Genomic DNA, 17684 nt, shown 5'->3' with positions numbered 1-17684 from the left:
GATTTCAAAATAGTTAATTAGTGATTAATTACCATGATTAGTGATTAATTAATTATTATTTAATCACTAATTATTATTAGTTAAAATAATTAATTAGGTCATTAGTCACTAACCAAATGCAGTTTAGGACGGTGTCGCTCTCTGCTTGAGCGGGACCGCTCGTCCATCCCGCGCTCTCGAACCGTCGCTGCGCGAGACTGCACGGTCTCACGCTTTCTCCGCACGATATCACTCTCGACGTCACCCCTGCGTCATTTTCGCTCAACGGTTGTGCAAGATCGATGGTATATTTCTGCAATAAAATTTATATCCCGAATATTCTTGAAAATAAATTGAATAAACAATATATTTTTAAATTTAATTCTATAAATAGCTTACACTTTTAAAGTCAAATTGCTTGAAACTTTAACAAAATTTATAGAAAAATATAGCAATATTTATAATATTAAATTAGTTTTGTTAAATGTAAGTATGTAACATTGAATATATTTTAATAGTTTATTTGTTTTATGTTGATAATATTGCTATATTTGTTTATAAACTTATACAAAGCTAGAGAAGGTTGATTAATAAAAAAGTCAAAACGATTTATAATATGAAATGATGTAGTATCCAAAAGTGGCTAATACTATTGGTTGAGGTTACCGACCAATTTTAAATTTTAATTTTTAATTAGATATGTAATAATAAAAAAAGGTGGCTAGCTTGTATCCGGTGTTTTATGAAACATTCCGAAACTTTGATTTTATGAAACATATTGCAAATCATAGGATGGTATGAAACATATTTAATCTTCATATAACTATGAGTTTATTTATTACTAGTTTCTTTTGTCAGGAAATTATCACGTACATTTAACATTTTCCTTTCTGATAATAAAAGGAATAAACAGGACATGTACTGATGTACTTACATAGTACTGTACTGTGTAGAGATAATGGAGTACTACACTACTACTACCATCAGATTTGCAAAGAAGCCCCCCTCTGAACCAAGGGCACGGACAGAATTCCAAACCACTCCACGGACCTATCAGCAGTTGGCACAAGGAAGGGAAACATTTTTAAAAGGGAAGGCCGGAAGCGCGTCGCGAACCGAATGCCGCGTGAAGCCGTAAGGCAGAGGCACCATAAATCCCATCCATCCATCCACCCCGGAGCCGGAGGACGGTGCGTGCGCCGCGCCGCGCCGTGCAGCGCATCATCCGCACATAATTCGCCGCACGCTCGCAGGAGGAGGAGGAGGAGGAGGAGGAGGAGGAGCCGTTTTTCTTTTTTTTTTTTCTCACGAGAGGCGCGCGGGCCTTGGCCGGTGTCGGCCTCTCTGAGTCCAACGGCATTGTCTCCCCGCGGATCTCATACACGACGGCCACCACCACCTCCTCCGTCCACGTCTCCATCGTCTCTCTCTGAAAGTCTCACCTGCTAGCCTCTCTGTAGTGTCTGTACCGTGCGAACGGCGATGTCGCCGCGCCGAGGTGAGGCAATCGCGTGGTACGGAGGGGTAGCTTTGTAACGGCAGGTAGGCGCATCAGCGGTTATGTTGGTGTAGTACTTGGGCTTGCTTTTCACTAGCTTTTGGACGGTCAGTGGAGTGGACGGAGAGACTAGTAAGGCCTTGTTTATAGTTTCTAAACGAAAACTTTTTTATCCATCACATCGTATATTAGACACATACATAGAGTATTAAATGTAGAAAAAAAATCAATTATATAGTTTACGTGTAAATTAAGAGACAAATATTTTAAGCCTAATTGCGTCATGATTTGACAATGTGGTGTTACATTAAATATTTGCTAATAATGGATTAATTAGACTTAATAAATTCATCTCGCAGATTCCTGGCGGAATCTATAATTTGTTTTGTTATTAGACTGTATTTAATACTTCAAATGTATGCACGTATATCCGATGTGACAACCAAACCAAAAAAATTTTCCCCAACTAAATAAGGCCTAAGATTTTCTAAGGTTGCGCCCAGGATAACGAGTGGGTCGACCCACGAACCCACTTATAGATAAAATTAGTGAGTAATCCACGAATCAATTATTAATTTAACATATAAATAGATTTATGGGTTGGCCCACTTACATCCTTAGATAAAAATAAACCGGACCAGACATTGCCAGTTACTATTTGGCATATAAACGAGTTGGCGGGTGAGCTTGTTTGCATCTCTGGACTCTAGTTGTGTCGTACGGTGTGTACTAGTATTTGGCTTCGGCACCCCGTGGAGTGCGTGCGTACCTCCCACGGTGTGGTGTGATATGTGTGATTTGTGCCGTTAAACGTGACACATGGACCTTTTTTTTTTTTCTGAGAAACACACATGGACCTTGTTGATAGTAGTATTTTTCTAGTTTTGCCGTTGTCACTCTAGGCAACCCACAAATTCACAAGATTTGGCATGAAAAATTAAATCTTCACAAGTAAATTTCATTTTGGGTCACTTTCATTTTCATTACTGTTTTGGTTTAGACCACACTTTAAGAAATATTTTTATTTTGAACTAAGTAAATTTAACTTTGTGGCATTTTAGACCACCCTAAACTATTTTTATCCATTTGTATCTACTTGTCATATCAAAGCAATAGTCTACGTATAATTTAACTATTTTTAGTCTATGTAAGGTTCATTGACAAGCAAAAGTCGTCGTACTCGAAATTGTTCATATGCTTGATAAGAGAGTCAGGTAATCTAAAGTAAAGTAAAGGTAAAATTATTCAATCCAAAATAAATACGTTTGTTAAAAGTTAATCCAAAACAAAATATCCGTAATAAAAGACAACCCAAAGTGAAATTAACTCAATACTCACAGCTATACCTTTGGCTTTCACCGGTTAGGTTACGACTACAAGAGGAACACGACTGCAACATAAAATCACATCGATCCCATGCTCCCTTGTCGTCAAGCAGCAGCAGCAACAATCCAAGCACACATTACCGTAGAAAAAAAGCCACTGGAACACGTAGACAGATGGACGGCTGATTGAGCGAACAGCAAACAAAGGAGACGTTTGGGGCACACATAAACTCAGGAAAACAACACGGCAGCAGCTAGCAACCGGGCGTACCACCTATTTTTTCTACAAGATACACGAGCGACCACGTATTGCTCGGACCTGGAGTTTTATCAAATGCGGTATGTATGCGTCGTATATACCCCGGGCCCTCTTTAACTCCGACAAATATGTGTTCAGAAGAACAAGTCGTTGCTCTGTAATAATAAGTGAAGCAATCACTGGCTTAAATAGTTTCCTGACCTGTTCATCACCTTCCACCTGAGATAATGAACAGAGAAATCAGATGCAGACAGGTGGCAGATTAGTAGATGTTAGAGACTTGTTAGTTGCCTGCGCATCAGGGCAGAAGGCTTGTGATTATCCTTTTATTTTTTTTCTTTCCTTTTCTTTACAAATGTTCACTACACTTTTCCAGGATCTTTGAACAATTTTTTAGACCAAAGGATATTTCTTCTTTTTCATAAGATAATCTCTAGTGCTGCTTGCGTCATTTGTGCCAACTTTTATTGTTTGTTATAAGCCCGAAATGGACCTACCACAGTACCACATATAAGCTGAACCACTTGCCCTTCAAAATGGTTGCAACACGCAGAAACTGAGCTAGTGGAATGGAACAGTTTTTCTTATAAGTTGGAACCCCAAATTATCTGGACATATACATATTGTTTCAACAGATCATAAAAGCTTTTGTGACTAATTAATTGCACACATTGCACGAGTTATTCTCACCAGGTTAGTGTTCCCTCCACAAAACGTAAAGTCCACCTTTCTCCCAAATCCAACCAAGAGTCACAGGAAACAAGGGGGGAAAATAGAACAAAAATCTTGGCATGCAATGATGCAACTAAGTACAAGTCAGGTGTATATCACAATCTAGAGAATATATGTATAGGTATATAAGTTCAGATGCTTGGTTGGAGAGAGCTTACTCCAGTTAGGTACCTTTGCTTTTGCTTTCAGCAACAGGGCAGCAACATCTCCCTGAAGCCACAAAAAAGGGAAGCAAATAAACGAAGTGGACTGGGCAGACTGACCAGTAAACACCAGGAAGAAGAAAGAAAAGGCCTGGATGCTTTGCGTTCATCTGCATCCAATAATACTCCAGTAGTCCACAGTCCAAGTAGTGTGTTCTCTTCTCCGAGTCTTTAGTTTGGCCGGACCCACGTTGGCCAGTTGTTGCTCACTGGCAGAGTCCAAATTCCAAGTCCTAACTATGAATTCCTAGCAGAATATTGGGCCAGCCATTCATCAGCATCACTCATAACAGCCACTATGGTTTTATTATGTTTTTCTAAGGAAAAAATGAGTGAGTTTCTATCTGGAATTTTCTGTTCCTTCTAGTACGAATCTTGTCAGCAAATCAGCAATTTAATTAACCACCCCAACAACAGATCATTATAGTATATTCTACCTCTATTTCTTGAAAAAAAAAGGGGCTGCAATTCATGTGATCTGTGCACGGGTTGGTGGCATAGTGGCATTAGATGTTCCCCCACTATACATAAATCATGATTTTTATAGATGATCATGTTCTAAAAAGAGAGATAATTATAGGTGATCAGATCAGTTCCTGTGCAGTTTAGCTAGCACTTAGCTGTGTTTGGCCCGGCACGGTTGCAGTTGCTCCGGCTGCATCGCCATCGACTAGACTAGCCAGAGCTTGGCATAACAGTACACAGTATTTTGCTATATAGTACGTAGTAGCATTGATTGGTGAAGGTTGGAAGATTTTGATGTTCATACAACAGGAGGGCCCAGGTAGACATGCAGCAGCAACAAATGATGTTGAAAATGAGCCGCTCCAGTTCAGTGCCAAGCTGCCAAAATCTAAATGCTTCCGGAACAAAGTTCTCTGAAAACAGGAAAGGTCAGATTACATTAAAAAAAATGTACAAGAGACCAGAAAGGTTTCATGGTGTGTACATTCTTATAGATACTGCTGATTTGGATCAAAATTGATATAAAATAACCGATAACTTGATAAGTACCACGAAATATTAGCATAAACAGACAGCCTGACCAGTTTCACAGCCATTTGGGTAGTTCAGTTGCGCAGAAAACATCAGAACAGGCTAAGAAATGAATGCCCATACAACACCACAAGATCTGAGTATCGAGATAAAATTGGTACTCCCTCCATCACATACTGTAAGTCGTTTTAGTTTTGTCCCAAGTCAAAACTTTTCTAAATTTAATCATATTTATAGAAAAATGCACCAATATCCACAATAACAAATAAGTATACTATCAAGACATATTTCATGATATATTTAATGAAACTAATTTGATATTGTGGATGTTGATGCATTTTGCTATAAGCTCGGGCAAGTTAAAGAAGTTTGACTTAGGAGAAAACTAAAAATGACTTGTAATATGGAATGGAGGAGGTATGTACTAGGTAAGTGACTAATTGAGTACTTAACCATGATGTGATATTATAATTCTGCAAAAAAGGTAACACGGCAACATGCTCTTTTTGCCATTGCGGAAATGTAATAAAACACCAACACATAGAAATGACAAATAGGCGATTAAAGCTGCAGTCATTTAAATCAAAAGAATGAAAAGTTCCACAGGCTAGCTTTGATTCCAACACCTTTGAGGCTTTGAAGCTCTTATCGAATCAATGTTGATGCCTCATGGAGAATCTTCCTTCAGAACAATTCCTTGGTCCATATGTTAGGTGCCCATTCTCTCTCCTTTTCTATTTGCAGGGCAATGATAGCACAAAAATGTTTTAAGTGAAATGCCAACAAATCATCTGTCATGCTAGAATAATCAAAAGGGAGCACACAGAAGTCTACAACATGTAATTCATAACCACTTAAGTTTCTCTCCATCTTTGCACGAGTCAATACTGAATATCATGTACAGCTGTATGATCCATACATCAAGTCACAACAGCACAGCACAATCTAACTGATTGGTCACCGACACTTAAGATTCACTGTTCGTCAAGGCCTTCTTCTTTATTTCATTGTCCTGATCCGTTTGCTCGGATAGCAAAATCTTGCTCAGATCCTCAAGACATAATTCATTTATGGGATGCCATAACCATAGGCAGTTTTGCCAGATGCAGTCAAATAGCTCCATTGTTAAGATCGTAAAACAAACTTTCATTGTTGTGTTGTGTACATTACATGTTGAATAAGTAACAATGAAGCTACCTACAAAGAGCAGGCTAAGATTGATGTGTCTCTGCTAACTGGAGTTCTTACAGGTTGTTCCATCTTTCTTGGAAAATTACGGAGAACAAATATCACCATTGTCTGCTTAGTGTTCTGACAGGTTGTTCCATCTTGCAAATTGAAGTTCTGACATTGTCTGCTTAGTGTTAGTGCCTATATGTTATCTTTAGATCGCCCGTCTTTTAAGTCCCGTAGGTACTGAACACGATGATCATCAATTCCTTTGATGAGAAACCATTTAATCATGGTAGTGCAGGTTACCTTGTCTGGTTTGCATCGTTGTAATTTCATTATATCAAGAACATCCCACATCTCCGCCAAGCACCCCACCCTCCCAAACGCGTCCACCAAACAGTTGAAGAACACAATATCCAACGTTATGTCAGAATTCTCAACGATTCTCAACACTGTCTTTATTTTCTTAACATCCCCAGCCCTTCCATATGCTCGAACCAACGAGCAGAGTGTAACACAGTTGGGCTTTATACGCTCAGATTTCATCAATCTAAAAATATATTCCATCTGTTCAAGGTCCCCAGCCCTTCCAAATGCATCAATAACTACATTGTATGTGACTATTGTCCAAGAATAGTAATACTTCTGCATGTATTCCATCACAGCTCCCATCTTCTCATACATTTTAGCTTTACCATAGGAATCAAGTAAAATATTGTAAGTCTTAATGTTTGGGGAGATACCGGAGGCCTGGAACTTCTCATAACAGCTTTCCATAGTTTCAATTTGACCACTGCCACCGAAAGCTCTGAGAGTAGAATTCATTGTCCATACATCAGGCTTGCAATTTTCAGTCAGCATCTCCAGAAGAGTTGATTCCATCTCAGCAAACCTTAATCATAAAGCATCATTAGTTCAATGAAATCGCATCAGGAGTAACTACAGATTTGGAAAGAATCAGAAATGCATTTCAATTACGGTAATATTCAAATTCTGGCTGTTCTTGAAATTAAGATTCTCTGAAGTTCCCCGCATAAAGTTAATCTCATTTTCAATAGTCATTTGTATCAAATATGAGAAAGGCATGTTCATATTTTAAAGCATGAATTTTACTAGCAATTACCTTCCTGCTTTCCCATAGGCATCAATTAATGTGTTATAAGTCACGACATTGGGACGGATACCCGCCCGCGCCATATCTTCCATCAAATACTTGACCCGCTCAAAATCATAGGCGTGCAAGCATGACTTGATGAGAATGGAGTAGGTCTGCACATCAGGTCGGCAACCAGGGGTGGCCTTCATCTGCTCGAGCAAGGAGAAGGCCCTGTCGAAGCGGCCACTCCTGCTGTACGCGGAGACGAGGGCCGTGTAGGACTCGAGGTTGGGAGCGCAGCCTTCGTCCACCATGGCCTGGAACAGCTCGTGCGCCCTCTCCGGCTGCTTGCACTTGCCCAGCATGGTGATCAGCTTGACGTATATCCCGACGTACGGCCTGTACCACACCTGGTCGCGCATTAGATCGAACACCTGGTCGGCAATGGACATGGCGAGGTTAGCGGGAGACACGGGTATAGGCTATGATGGGATGGAGGCAGTGGTGAGGGTGAGGACCTTGAGGGCGGAGTCCCAGCGGAGGGCGGTGATGCGCTCGTGGAGGGCCTCGAGGACGGTGCGGGGGAGGAGGCGGCGGGTGCCCTTGCCGGGCTTGCGCTTGTCGAGGACGGCCTTGGTGGCCTCGCGGCGGAGGATGACGGAGAGCGCCTTCCGGGACGCGATCTTACGGTTCACTTCCTCCTTCCGCCGCCGCTCCGCCTCGGCCTCGACCTCGCCGCCATCCTCCTCGCCTCGCCGCCTCCTCCTCTCCCCCGCGGCGCCAGCCAAGGAGGAGGAGGATCCCATGGCGCGAGCCGGCTCGCGCCCCGCGGCGGCTGGCGGTGGGAGCAGCGCGTCGTGGCACCGGCGCGCGGCGGTGGAGGCCGCGATGGTGATGGAGGAGGAGGAGGGGAGCGCCGGGAACGGGGAGGCCACCGGCGCGGTGGCCATTGCGGCGCGGCTCGGAGCAGCCGGAGGCGAGCTCGCCTCGCTGAAGTTTTGCGCCGGAGAGCGGCGAGGTTTTTCGTCCGCGCGGGGAAGAAGAGGATGAGGCTGTGCTAGTGACGTGGCAACGAGAGTAGTCAAGCGTAACAGGACAGGGAGGGGCACCCAAGTGACCGTTGGATGAGATAGCAACGCTCCAGATCTCTCCTCTTATGGAAGACAGGCAACCAGCCAGATTGAACACCACAGGTTTAGCAGATTTCACGGACTATTTTGGGTAGATTTGGATTTGATTTATACTAACTCTTCGTTTTTCTTCCAGAAGTAAAATTATACTAGATTTTTCAAACTCAGGTGGTGTTTGGGTGAAAGTCCCTAGGGGAGGAACTTATGTTTTTGTGAGAGGGACTAAAATAGGGCCTGTTCACTCTATGTGCGCAGCCGCAGCCACAGCCACCGCAAACGGCCTGCCGAACAGGCCTATAACTCCGGAATCGCTAATTCGCGCGCGCGCGCCAGCGGCGCGCGTTTTGGGCCCAGAAGGCCCAGCGCCGGCCCGCTGGCGCGCGCCGTCTCCTCCCACGCTTTTCTTTTCGTTTTTTTACCGATTTTTTTTCGTTTTTTCTTTCCACTTTTTTCTGATTATTATTTTTAATCTTTTTAGTATGTTTTGAGTTTGAAAGTTTTTAAATTTTGAGTTGAAAATTTTTCAAATTTGAACTTGAAAGTTTTTAAATCTCGACTTCAAAGTTTTCAAATCTTGATTTGAAAGTTTTTCAAAATTTTCAAATCTTGACTTGAAAGTTTTCGAATCTCGAGTTGAAAGTTTTCAAATCTGGACTTGAAAGTTTTCGAATCTCGATTCTCGAGTTGAAAGTTTTCGAATCTGAGTTAAAAGTTTTCAAATCTCGAGTTAAAAGTTTTCAAATCTGAGTTAAAAGTTTTCAAAATTTGACTTTAAAATTTAAAACTTAAATCAAGAGATTTCAAATCTAACTTAAAAATTTTCAATCTGCTAGTAAAAAATTTCTCCAAAAAAAAAAATCTCCAGAATCTTTCCTAATTTCTATAATTAGTGTTAAGTATATATATTAACTAATAGATAAGGCTTAAGAGGGGGAGGGGAGTGCTCGAGCCCCCTATAACTCCCTCCCCTCCCAAACACCACCTCAAAATACTCTTCTCTTCTCCCCTCTTCTCAAACACAACTTTAACACAATTAAACAGCGTATAACTTTTTTTTTCTCCCACCAGTTAGCATGGAAATTTATAATCCAGATGATAGATCTTTTAAGTTTTAACCGTCATTAAGTAATAAAATAGATTTAGGATTTACTACACTTGTTATCTCAACTCTCAAGTTGTAAAAAGAACAGTGCAATTATCACGCATCAGCTCGAAATTTTCAGCATCTTTGGCGCTCAGTTGGGTAGAACACTAGAACCAACAACTGAAGATATAGATTACTTCTGCATTATTGTCCAGAGAGAGTATTGGTCCATACAGTCTATGATTTACTAGCTAACTATTCACAGGGCAAGGCTCACGCTGCACGCTTGAGCCTTTGACTAAACATGCACTTGAACAGGCAGATACATTCCCTGAACACGCACATCAGAATCGCCACCGAGATGGGTGGCCTAACACAACAGAAACACCATTTTTATTCCCTCTCTACATGAACGAGTCGAGGTATCCAAAGGAGTGGACCATTCTGTAGTGCAGCAAGCTGGCGTACACACGGTCGCACACACCGACGAACAGTGACTCGTCGTCTGGGCTAAGCGAGATGCCGGAGATCTCGCCGAAGAAATCTATCTCCTGCCTCTTCTTGTAGTCCGCAGCGGCGCTGTAGACGTGCACGAAGTCGGCCGGCTCCGAGAAGAGCATGAACTGACCATCTGAGGAGTAGCGGATGCAACGGATAGCGCCGATGTTGCCCCTAAGGACTGAGAGGGAGGTTGACAGGTTCCGTATGTCCCAGACGCGGCAGGTCTTGTCTTGGTTACCGGTTGTGAAGGTGCGGCCATCAGGGTGCCATGCCGAAGCAAACGAAAAGTCCAGATGGCCAACTAGGGTAGAGGTTACCTGAAGAGAAGGATTCAGCGTTCAATGTCACTATCCAGATAAACACCAGAACGGTACAATTCACAAAAAAAAAAAAATCAATCTCTCTTGAAGTTCATATACTACATAATTTTGTTATTGGTCATGGAAGCAAAATGCCTGTGACTTGTAAAGAAAAGGGTAAGACCCTAGCAGTCCAATGTGCTACACTAATAAGCATGGAGACAGGGTTTGTCCAAGTTAAAACGATACAAAACAGAATAATTAATATATTTTTTTGAATTTTCGGGGTGGGGGGGGGGGATAATTAATATCTACAATGAATATCTAACAATAATGGTTGAGAATTGAGACTAGGCCAGACAGTGGCGAAGCCAGGATTTATATATTAGAGGGGCCAACCATAAGGTCAATGTATCCAGAAGAAAGCTTATTGCTGCTTGGTAAACAACGTACTGTATGCATGATCAGTTTTCACCCCCAACAGAATGGTGGCCTCGGAATCGATCTTGTGTGGGCGTCTAGGCGGTTTATCCCCCATCCATCCGTCTCTTTAGTAAGGCTGAGTTGTTTTGGGCAACTTCTCCTTTTTCATTAGCTACTACCCGAACGGTTAAATAAATTGTTTGTGCAAAAGTTTTTTATAGAAGTTTGTTAATCTATTTTATAAGTTTCTAATAATTAATACCTAATTAATCATTCGCTGCCGCTAGAAATATACTTCCAATAACTGAATCGAACGCACCCTAAGAATTGCATAGTTGAATCATGCAAGAGAGAGTTAAACACAATTTATGTAGTTCGTCTATACTAGAACTGAGATTTGATACACTACAAAACATCTCAATTACTTCTTTAATTTGAAGACTTCATCCTGTTAATTGGTCACATCACATCAAAAGCTTCGCCCAGCTGCATGCGGGAGTTAGTGAGTGCTGATCGATGCTCCCAGCTAGAGCCATGCATATGCATTCAGCTACACATATGCATGCGGACTTAGTGAGTTGCTAGCTACCGATATACTCCCTGCATCTGTTAATTACTCCCTCCGTCCCTAAATGTTTGACACCGTTAAATTTTTTAAACATGTTTGACCGTTCGTCTTATTCAAAAAATTTAAGTAATTATTAATTCTTTTCCTATCATTTGATTCATTGTTAAATATACTTTTATATATACATATAGTTTTACATATTTCACAAAAGTTTTTGAATAAGACGAACGGACAAACATTTAGGGATGGAGGGATTATTTATCTAGAGAGAGGGGGGGGGGAAGGGGGCGGTTTCGATCGGAGGATGAGGGGTGGCAGGCTGCGGATACGTATGAGATACGTCCGGATACGTATCCTGTACGTATCCCTCTTTTTTCTCTTTTTCAGATAATTAAAATAAATACCGATACTCTTCCGATACGGCGGGATGCGGACCTGATACGGGGGAGCCCTAAATCGCGTAGGAACAAAACCGCATCTCTCTCCCCCTCCACCCGCGCCACCCTTCGCTCTCACAACTCACACTGCCCCTCTCTCCTCACTACCCCAATACCCATCGCAGCGCTGCCGCCTACACCGTCGCTGCGTTGCCTTGCCACCGTCTCTGATCCGTCCTCCGCTGCCCGCTTCGACCGGCGCCTAGCGCCGTTGTCTTCCTTCGATCCCAGCCTCCGACGACATTGAGGACTTGAGGTAAATGAAAATCCCCTCCAAGTTTGATCTGCATCGTGCATAGTGTTCCAGTTCCCTTTTTCTTAGTACAATTGCTGTCGTCTTTGGTAGATTCAATGGATTTTGATGCATCGAGACTGCTAGAACTGTCACTTGATGAGCCTGACCCTGAGAGACTGCTAGATCTTGGTGCATTGGACATATAAGGTGATGATGGGCCTTCATCCACTTCGGTTCCAATGGATGAAATCAACAATCAATTTATCTAGTCTTGCTATCTAGTTAATGAGTTGAATTTGAAGTCATGGACAAGTTAATTCTAATTAGTTTAGCGCTGTGGTTATGTTCTACTATTGGTTTATCTACTATGTGAAAAATGTTGTCTACCATCTACTTGAAGAACTATGTTATTTTCATGATTTCATCTACTGTGTAGTCTTGCACTTATTTATGCATGCCTCTTCAGTGAATGGTGAGATGCTGTGAATCTGTCATACTGAGATATATATCACATATATGATGATCGGTGCATTGGTGATTTGATGCTGTTGTGCCACCTAATTTTTCAGTCCATATTCCACACTTATTTTTTTTTGTATTTTTTAATTTTATATATATATATATATATATATATATATATATATATATATATATATATATATATATATATATATATATATATATATATATATATATACGCGTATCCCCATATCCATGTTTTTGAGAAGACGGTATATCCCGGTATTGCCGTATCGCTTATCCGTATCCGTATCAGCGTATCGGGGTAGCGTAGGTGCCAGCCCCTCCCCAGCACCCCCCGTGGCTTCGCCACTGAGGCCAGACGATGTGAGACTGAGCACATGTTAGCCATTTACCTTTCCATTTCTTGAATCAACAAGAAGAGCATCCCGATCATCTCCAACTACTGCCAGAAGTTTCCTATCAGGGCTCACAGATGTGTGCTGCATAGGAGTAGTAAGGAAGTCAAACAAGGATGGCTGGACATAAAAGCGTTGTATGGATATTGAAGAGAGATAACTTACATTTACTGGCCAGTTATAACTGAAGTGGTTCAAGAGCTGAAATGTTTCCATGTCAAATTCACGAACACCACAATCATTGTTGGACACGGTAACACGCAAGCTTCCACTACATGGACAATTTTAGGGCTTTAGATTTCTGTAATGATAGGTACATCTTCAGCCAAAGATTTAAGCTGGTATATTTTTACCTTGCAGATCTGTGTATATCTATCGCATTTGTGATAGCATTGTCGCTTAAAGTTGTCCTTGTGCAGAACTTAACATCACGGTCTCCCACAACCTGTACAAAAGATAAAAAATATTGAGCACGTAAACCTGATATTTAAGGTTTGCCTTTTCTATTTAAAAAAACAATATTCATGGTTGCCTCTTTTATTAAGAAAAAGTAAAGGATCCCCAAACCTGTACCAAGACTGGCAAATATTGAGCATGTAAGCCTGATGATACTCATGGCTAGCCTTTTTTTCATTAAAGCAGGTACTTATTATAAAGCAAAAGTAGGGGAAACAGCACCTTACCTTGCAAATTAGTTCTCCCTGAAAACCACCAGCAACCAATAAACCCTCATTCACTGAAAGTGTGCTAACTTGAACCCCACTAAACCCTTCCAGTAAACTGCCAGGGTGTTTCTGTGTGATAACATTAATTTCAGAATAATTTTACATAAAAAAACAAGAGTAATTGAACTTGGGAGAAACATCACTAATAAAAGAAGATCTTTAGTTCAAATAAACACAAGCAGGAAATGAAAAGAAGAAAACCTGCGCAGGAGCAACATGCCCGGAGAAATCAAGAACCTCTGATAGATTGTGAGACAATGATGACCAGTGGCCTACTGTGGAATTTGACATGAAGTAGACATCATGCTTCGACGTTGCCCATAACAAATTCCTAAGCTACAGAAGCAGTTCGTCAGTACTGAGCAGCCTTGGGACTCATATGACAAGACAAATTCAAATAGCAGCTATAAAGAAGAATGGACCTCATAATAATGAAGACATCAAGGCAAAAGTGTTAAGTTTGCATCATTGATTATATCCAGTCATAGTTCAAAATTCGCTTGTATGAAGAACTTTAAACTTAATTTTTCACTGGCAAGATTGTGTGAGCCATGATTTCATGTGTTTAACAGTTCCATGAAAACATCCAAGTATTTAGCCACTACAGCATTCCCTTTGAAATATCCCAAAACCTTTTTACCAACATAACTGAACCAGAATCCTGCAAAACAATTGAACTAATTCTATGCTCTGGAACAGTAGATTTCTTGTTTAGAGGCCAATTTCACAATTTGTTAAAGGTTCCCTTTCCCTAATGATCATACAACATTTTTTATCTTTGTAGTTCTTATTGACATGGCCACATACATAAGATCAAGTAAATGAGGTGTAACAACTCCGATGATACACAACTAATGCTAACAGCTAAGAAAAATAGCTTATCCCGCATTAATCTAGTGGAGGATTGATAAAAAGGAGTATTTGTCAGCTAAGAAAGAATGCAACTCACCTGAAAGTGGAGGATTGATGGCTTCACTAATCTAGTGTTGTAGTGAAATTCATAATACTTGCTGATCTTATCCACTTGCTTGCATATCTGAAAAATGTAAGATGCATTTTTTTTCAGGGATTTGAAACATCCATAGAGCAAAAAAACAAACATTGATAGATAAAATTTCATGATAATAGAGACCTTATCCATGAGCTCTCCTGATTGAGGGAAGTTTTCGTAGTTTTTGTACTGTACCAACCTAGCTTTTCTGTAATCACTCCTGGTTATTTGTAACCTCTCCCATGGTATACCTTGTATATCCTTTCCTGCTCTTGCTTCAGCTGCTGATGTATCAGTTATCCTAGTGAGCTGCACAAAAAAAAAAACACTTTGTTTCAACCTATTTTTATTTCATATGCACAAGACCATTTAATGAACAATCACATCTGAATAACCCTAAAGATTGAAGCAAACTCATCATGCTTCTGTTCGGATCTCACAGTACAGAAAAGACCAAAGGAAAACACAAGAAGTTTGAACAAAACAGATAATCTTTATCCTTGACAAGCTGTTGCATCCGATTCTCCAGCATCCTGTGATCTGGCAATTAGATAGGCATGTTGACCCACATGGGCACTATCAGTTATCACATATGCCAAAAGACGGGCCCAGCTGAGTCGGCAATTAATTGAATAGGTGAACTGATCTAACTTTGATCAACAAGAACAAGACATGAGTCCTATTTCCTGGTAGAAAACCATATTTGATACTCATTGGTCTTAGCCAATTCAAAAGGCACTGAAAAACAATGCATCCACAACGCCGGGCCAAGATGGGCATAGAAAAACTATGCACTATACCCCTTTTATGAAAACGACCTAACAGAGAGAATGGTATGCCATGCCATTATTGGCTGAAGATAAGCACAACCTAGGTAGCAATCTAGAGCTGCATGATTGGGCAGAAAAAATCTACTCCACAAACACCGTTGACATGAAGTCTCTAGTTAACAAAAAGAATTCAGCAACCAAAGACTAAATGGGAAAAATTGTCCATATCCCTATTAATCAACCAAAATTAATTACACATACACTTGTTTAGAGTACATCACTGCACTAAGGCTCCCCGTGCAATCGATGTGTTTTTGACTAAGTAAATTCCCCACTTATCAAATATAATAACTGTTTATAGATGCCAACTTAGCCTTTTCTACTTTGTCATAACAAAACAATCAACTGCTTTTTTTTAACTTATTTCCTATGTGTCCTTTACCACGCGATGCATCCTAGCAGCAGCACTGCAAAACATTAGAAAACTAACCCTGTATACCCATGATAGCGATCAGCAGAGACCTGATTCGGAGCAGAAGGCTATCCTATGTCCATGAACAACCCTAGATACTAAGCTCCGACGCTTATCGCGACATGCTACCCACCAAGCGTAACCCAATCTTGAAGGTAAAAAAAAAAATGAAAAAAAAAACAAAGAGGAATTGATCCCTCAGACAAATCAAACGAGAACCAAGCCGGAACAGTGACACGGCGGCGGCTCAGATTCGCGGCACGAAAACAACCAACCAAGCCGGAACAGTGGCACGGCGGCGGCTCAGATTCGCGGCACGAAAACAACCAAGCCAACCACCAGCAGCAAGGAAGGAGTTACCGACCAGCGCGTACTCGTCGTCGCCGTCGCCGCCGTCCCTCCTGTCGCCGTCGCGCGCCTGCGACTCCTCGCCGCCCACCTCCACGTCCATATCGCCGTCTTCCGACGCCGCCCCGTCAGGGTCATCCTCCGCCATGTACCCCACCGCCGCCGCCCCGTCCCGCACGGCCGCCGCCATCGCCGCCTCGCCCCCCCTGCACACACGCAAACCAAAACCAAACCAAACCAAACCCAACTCAGATCACACAAACACAAACACAACAAACCACAACCAGCCATCAGAACCCAGGATTACTAGACCTCTCGGCTGAAGCAGATAAGAAGCCTCAAGAGGTAGGGTTCCGCGAGCTCTGCTCCCCCCGCGTGTCGGCGGCTGCTGCCGCTGCTACGGATCGGAAGAGGAGGAGAGCGAAACGTGTGGATGGGAGGAGGGGAGGCGCACGGGCGGCGCGTTGTTCGCCTTTGCTTGCCTTTTTGCGCCGTGCGGCGATGGCGAGGCGCGTAGGAGAAGGAAGGCAAAGCTCGATCCGGAAAGGATAATAGGAAGGAGAGGAGAGGAAGGAGGATGGGATTGACAGTGACGGTGGTGCGGAATGGGTGATTAGGATGTGTTCGACACTCTGTGACTCTCCTCTTTCATTTTGGCGTGTCTGTTTTTTAAACTATTAAACGGTGTATTTTTTTATAAAATATTTCTGTATGAAGGTTGCTTTAGAAAATAGCTAATACTTATTACTCCTTCCGTTAAAAAAACCTAACCTAGTATTTAGATAGGACATAATATAGTACTAGTACAATGAATCTAAACTGTCCCGTCAAGTTTTAGGTTGGATTTTTTTTCGAAGGAAGTTCATGCTAATAGACCGTTTTATTTTTCGTGCATACTAATCCTGTTGGGAACCGGCTGAAACGAAAGTAGTACAGTACATTATATAGTGGCCAAGGTAAGCCACCGCGTGAGATGTGATGGGGTGAGGAAGAGGATTAGGACGAAGGAGATGGATGGCTGGGAGTAAGATATAACCTGGGTAGTCTCTAGAAGAACTGGATTTTTGCTACGTGCACAGCGGTTAGGTTTCTGTGTGTCGGTCTTATTTCAAAAATTAAGTAAAAGCTTATAAAAAATAAGTCATGTATAAAATACTCATCTAATAATTTTTTTATTACTAAAAGCGCATACATCTATCTATTCTCCTCCTCTATTACGGTCACACGTGCAATACTCCTTCCTAAAAAAAACAGAAGAACCGTTTCCCCAATAAACAACGTGCCCTAAAGCTATAGATTGCTACCTAGGTTGCTCTTTTAAAATTAAAACTATTCAAATTTTATCATCTAATAACAAACAAAATACTAATCATATAAAAATTTTAAATAAGGTGGACGGTCAAGCGTTTGACAAAAAAAACCTACAACCGCACTTGATGGAATGAGTAATTTTCTTAGCTGAGTATATTTAACGTTGTTTTATTGTTCACTTGATGGTTTTATTGTTCTTGAGGTATTTTTATATGGAATGGATTTGATCATTATCTATAATAATTTTTGAG

General features: G+C 41.4%; 2 protein-coding genes across 5 annotated transcripts; both read right to left on the bottom strand.

Annotated features, from left to right (window-relative positions):
• Positions 1-2753: 2753 nt before the first annotated feature.
• On the bottom strand, positions 2754-9067 carry LOC127777975 (pentatricopeptide repeat-containing protein At5g48730, chloroplastic-like). 4 transcript variants are annotated; one of them, XR_008018392.1, is made up of 5 exons: positions 7780-9067; positions 7289-7695; positions 5619-7057; positions 3952-4874; positions 2756-3280 (listed from the first exon to the last, which is right to left on the bottom strand). XR_008018392.1 is itself a non-coding variant. In XM_052304594.1 (3 exons), exons 1-3 carry the CDS (start codon positions 8209-8211, stop codon positions 6364-6366), a joined length of 1533 nt encoding a protein of 510 aa, XP_052160554.1. In that variant the 5' UTR covers positions 8212-9067; the 3' UTR covers positions 5433-6363. The 4 variants fall into 4 exon arrangements, 1 of the variants encoding a protein (XP_052160554.1); XR_008018393.1 differs by having other exon boundaries at positions 3965-4874; XR_008018391.1 differs by having other exon boundaries at positions 2754-4874.
• A 576-nt stretch (positions 9068-9643) lies between these two features.
• On the bottom strand, positions 9644-16710 carry LOC127777976 (uncharacterized WD repeat-containing protein C2A9.03-like). The gene is made up of 10 exons (XM_052304596.1): positions 16435-16710; positions 16139-16328; positions 14674-14841; positions 14491-14577; positions 13743-13877; positions 13500-13610; positions 13170-13261; positions 12982-13087; positions 12814-12900; positions 9644-10293 (listed from the first exon to the last, which is right to left on the bottom strand). Exons 2-10 carry the CDS (start codon positions 16310-16312, stop codon positions 9880-9882), a joined length of 1374 nt encoding a protein of 457 aa, XP_052160556.1. The 5' UTR covers positions 16313-16328; positions 16435-16710; the 3' UTR covers positions 9644-9879.
• Between the last annotated feature and the right edge of the window lie 974 nt (positions 16711-17684).

This window comes from Oryza glaberrima, chromosome 6 (assembly GCF_000147395.1).
Source record: "Oryza glaberrima chromosome 6, OglaRS2, whole genome shotgun sequence".
NCBI classification, from domain to species: Eukaryota; Viridiplantae; Streptophyta; class Magnoliopsida; order Poales; family Poaceae; genus Oryza; species Oryza glaberrima.
Note: the sequence above shows the minus strand (reverse complement) of the source record. Positions and strands in the feature narration are given on the sequence as shown.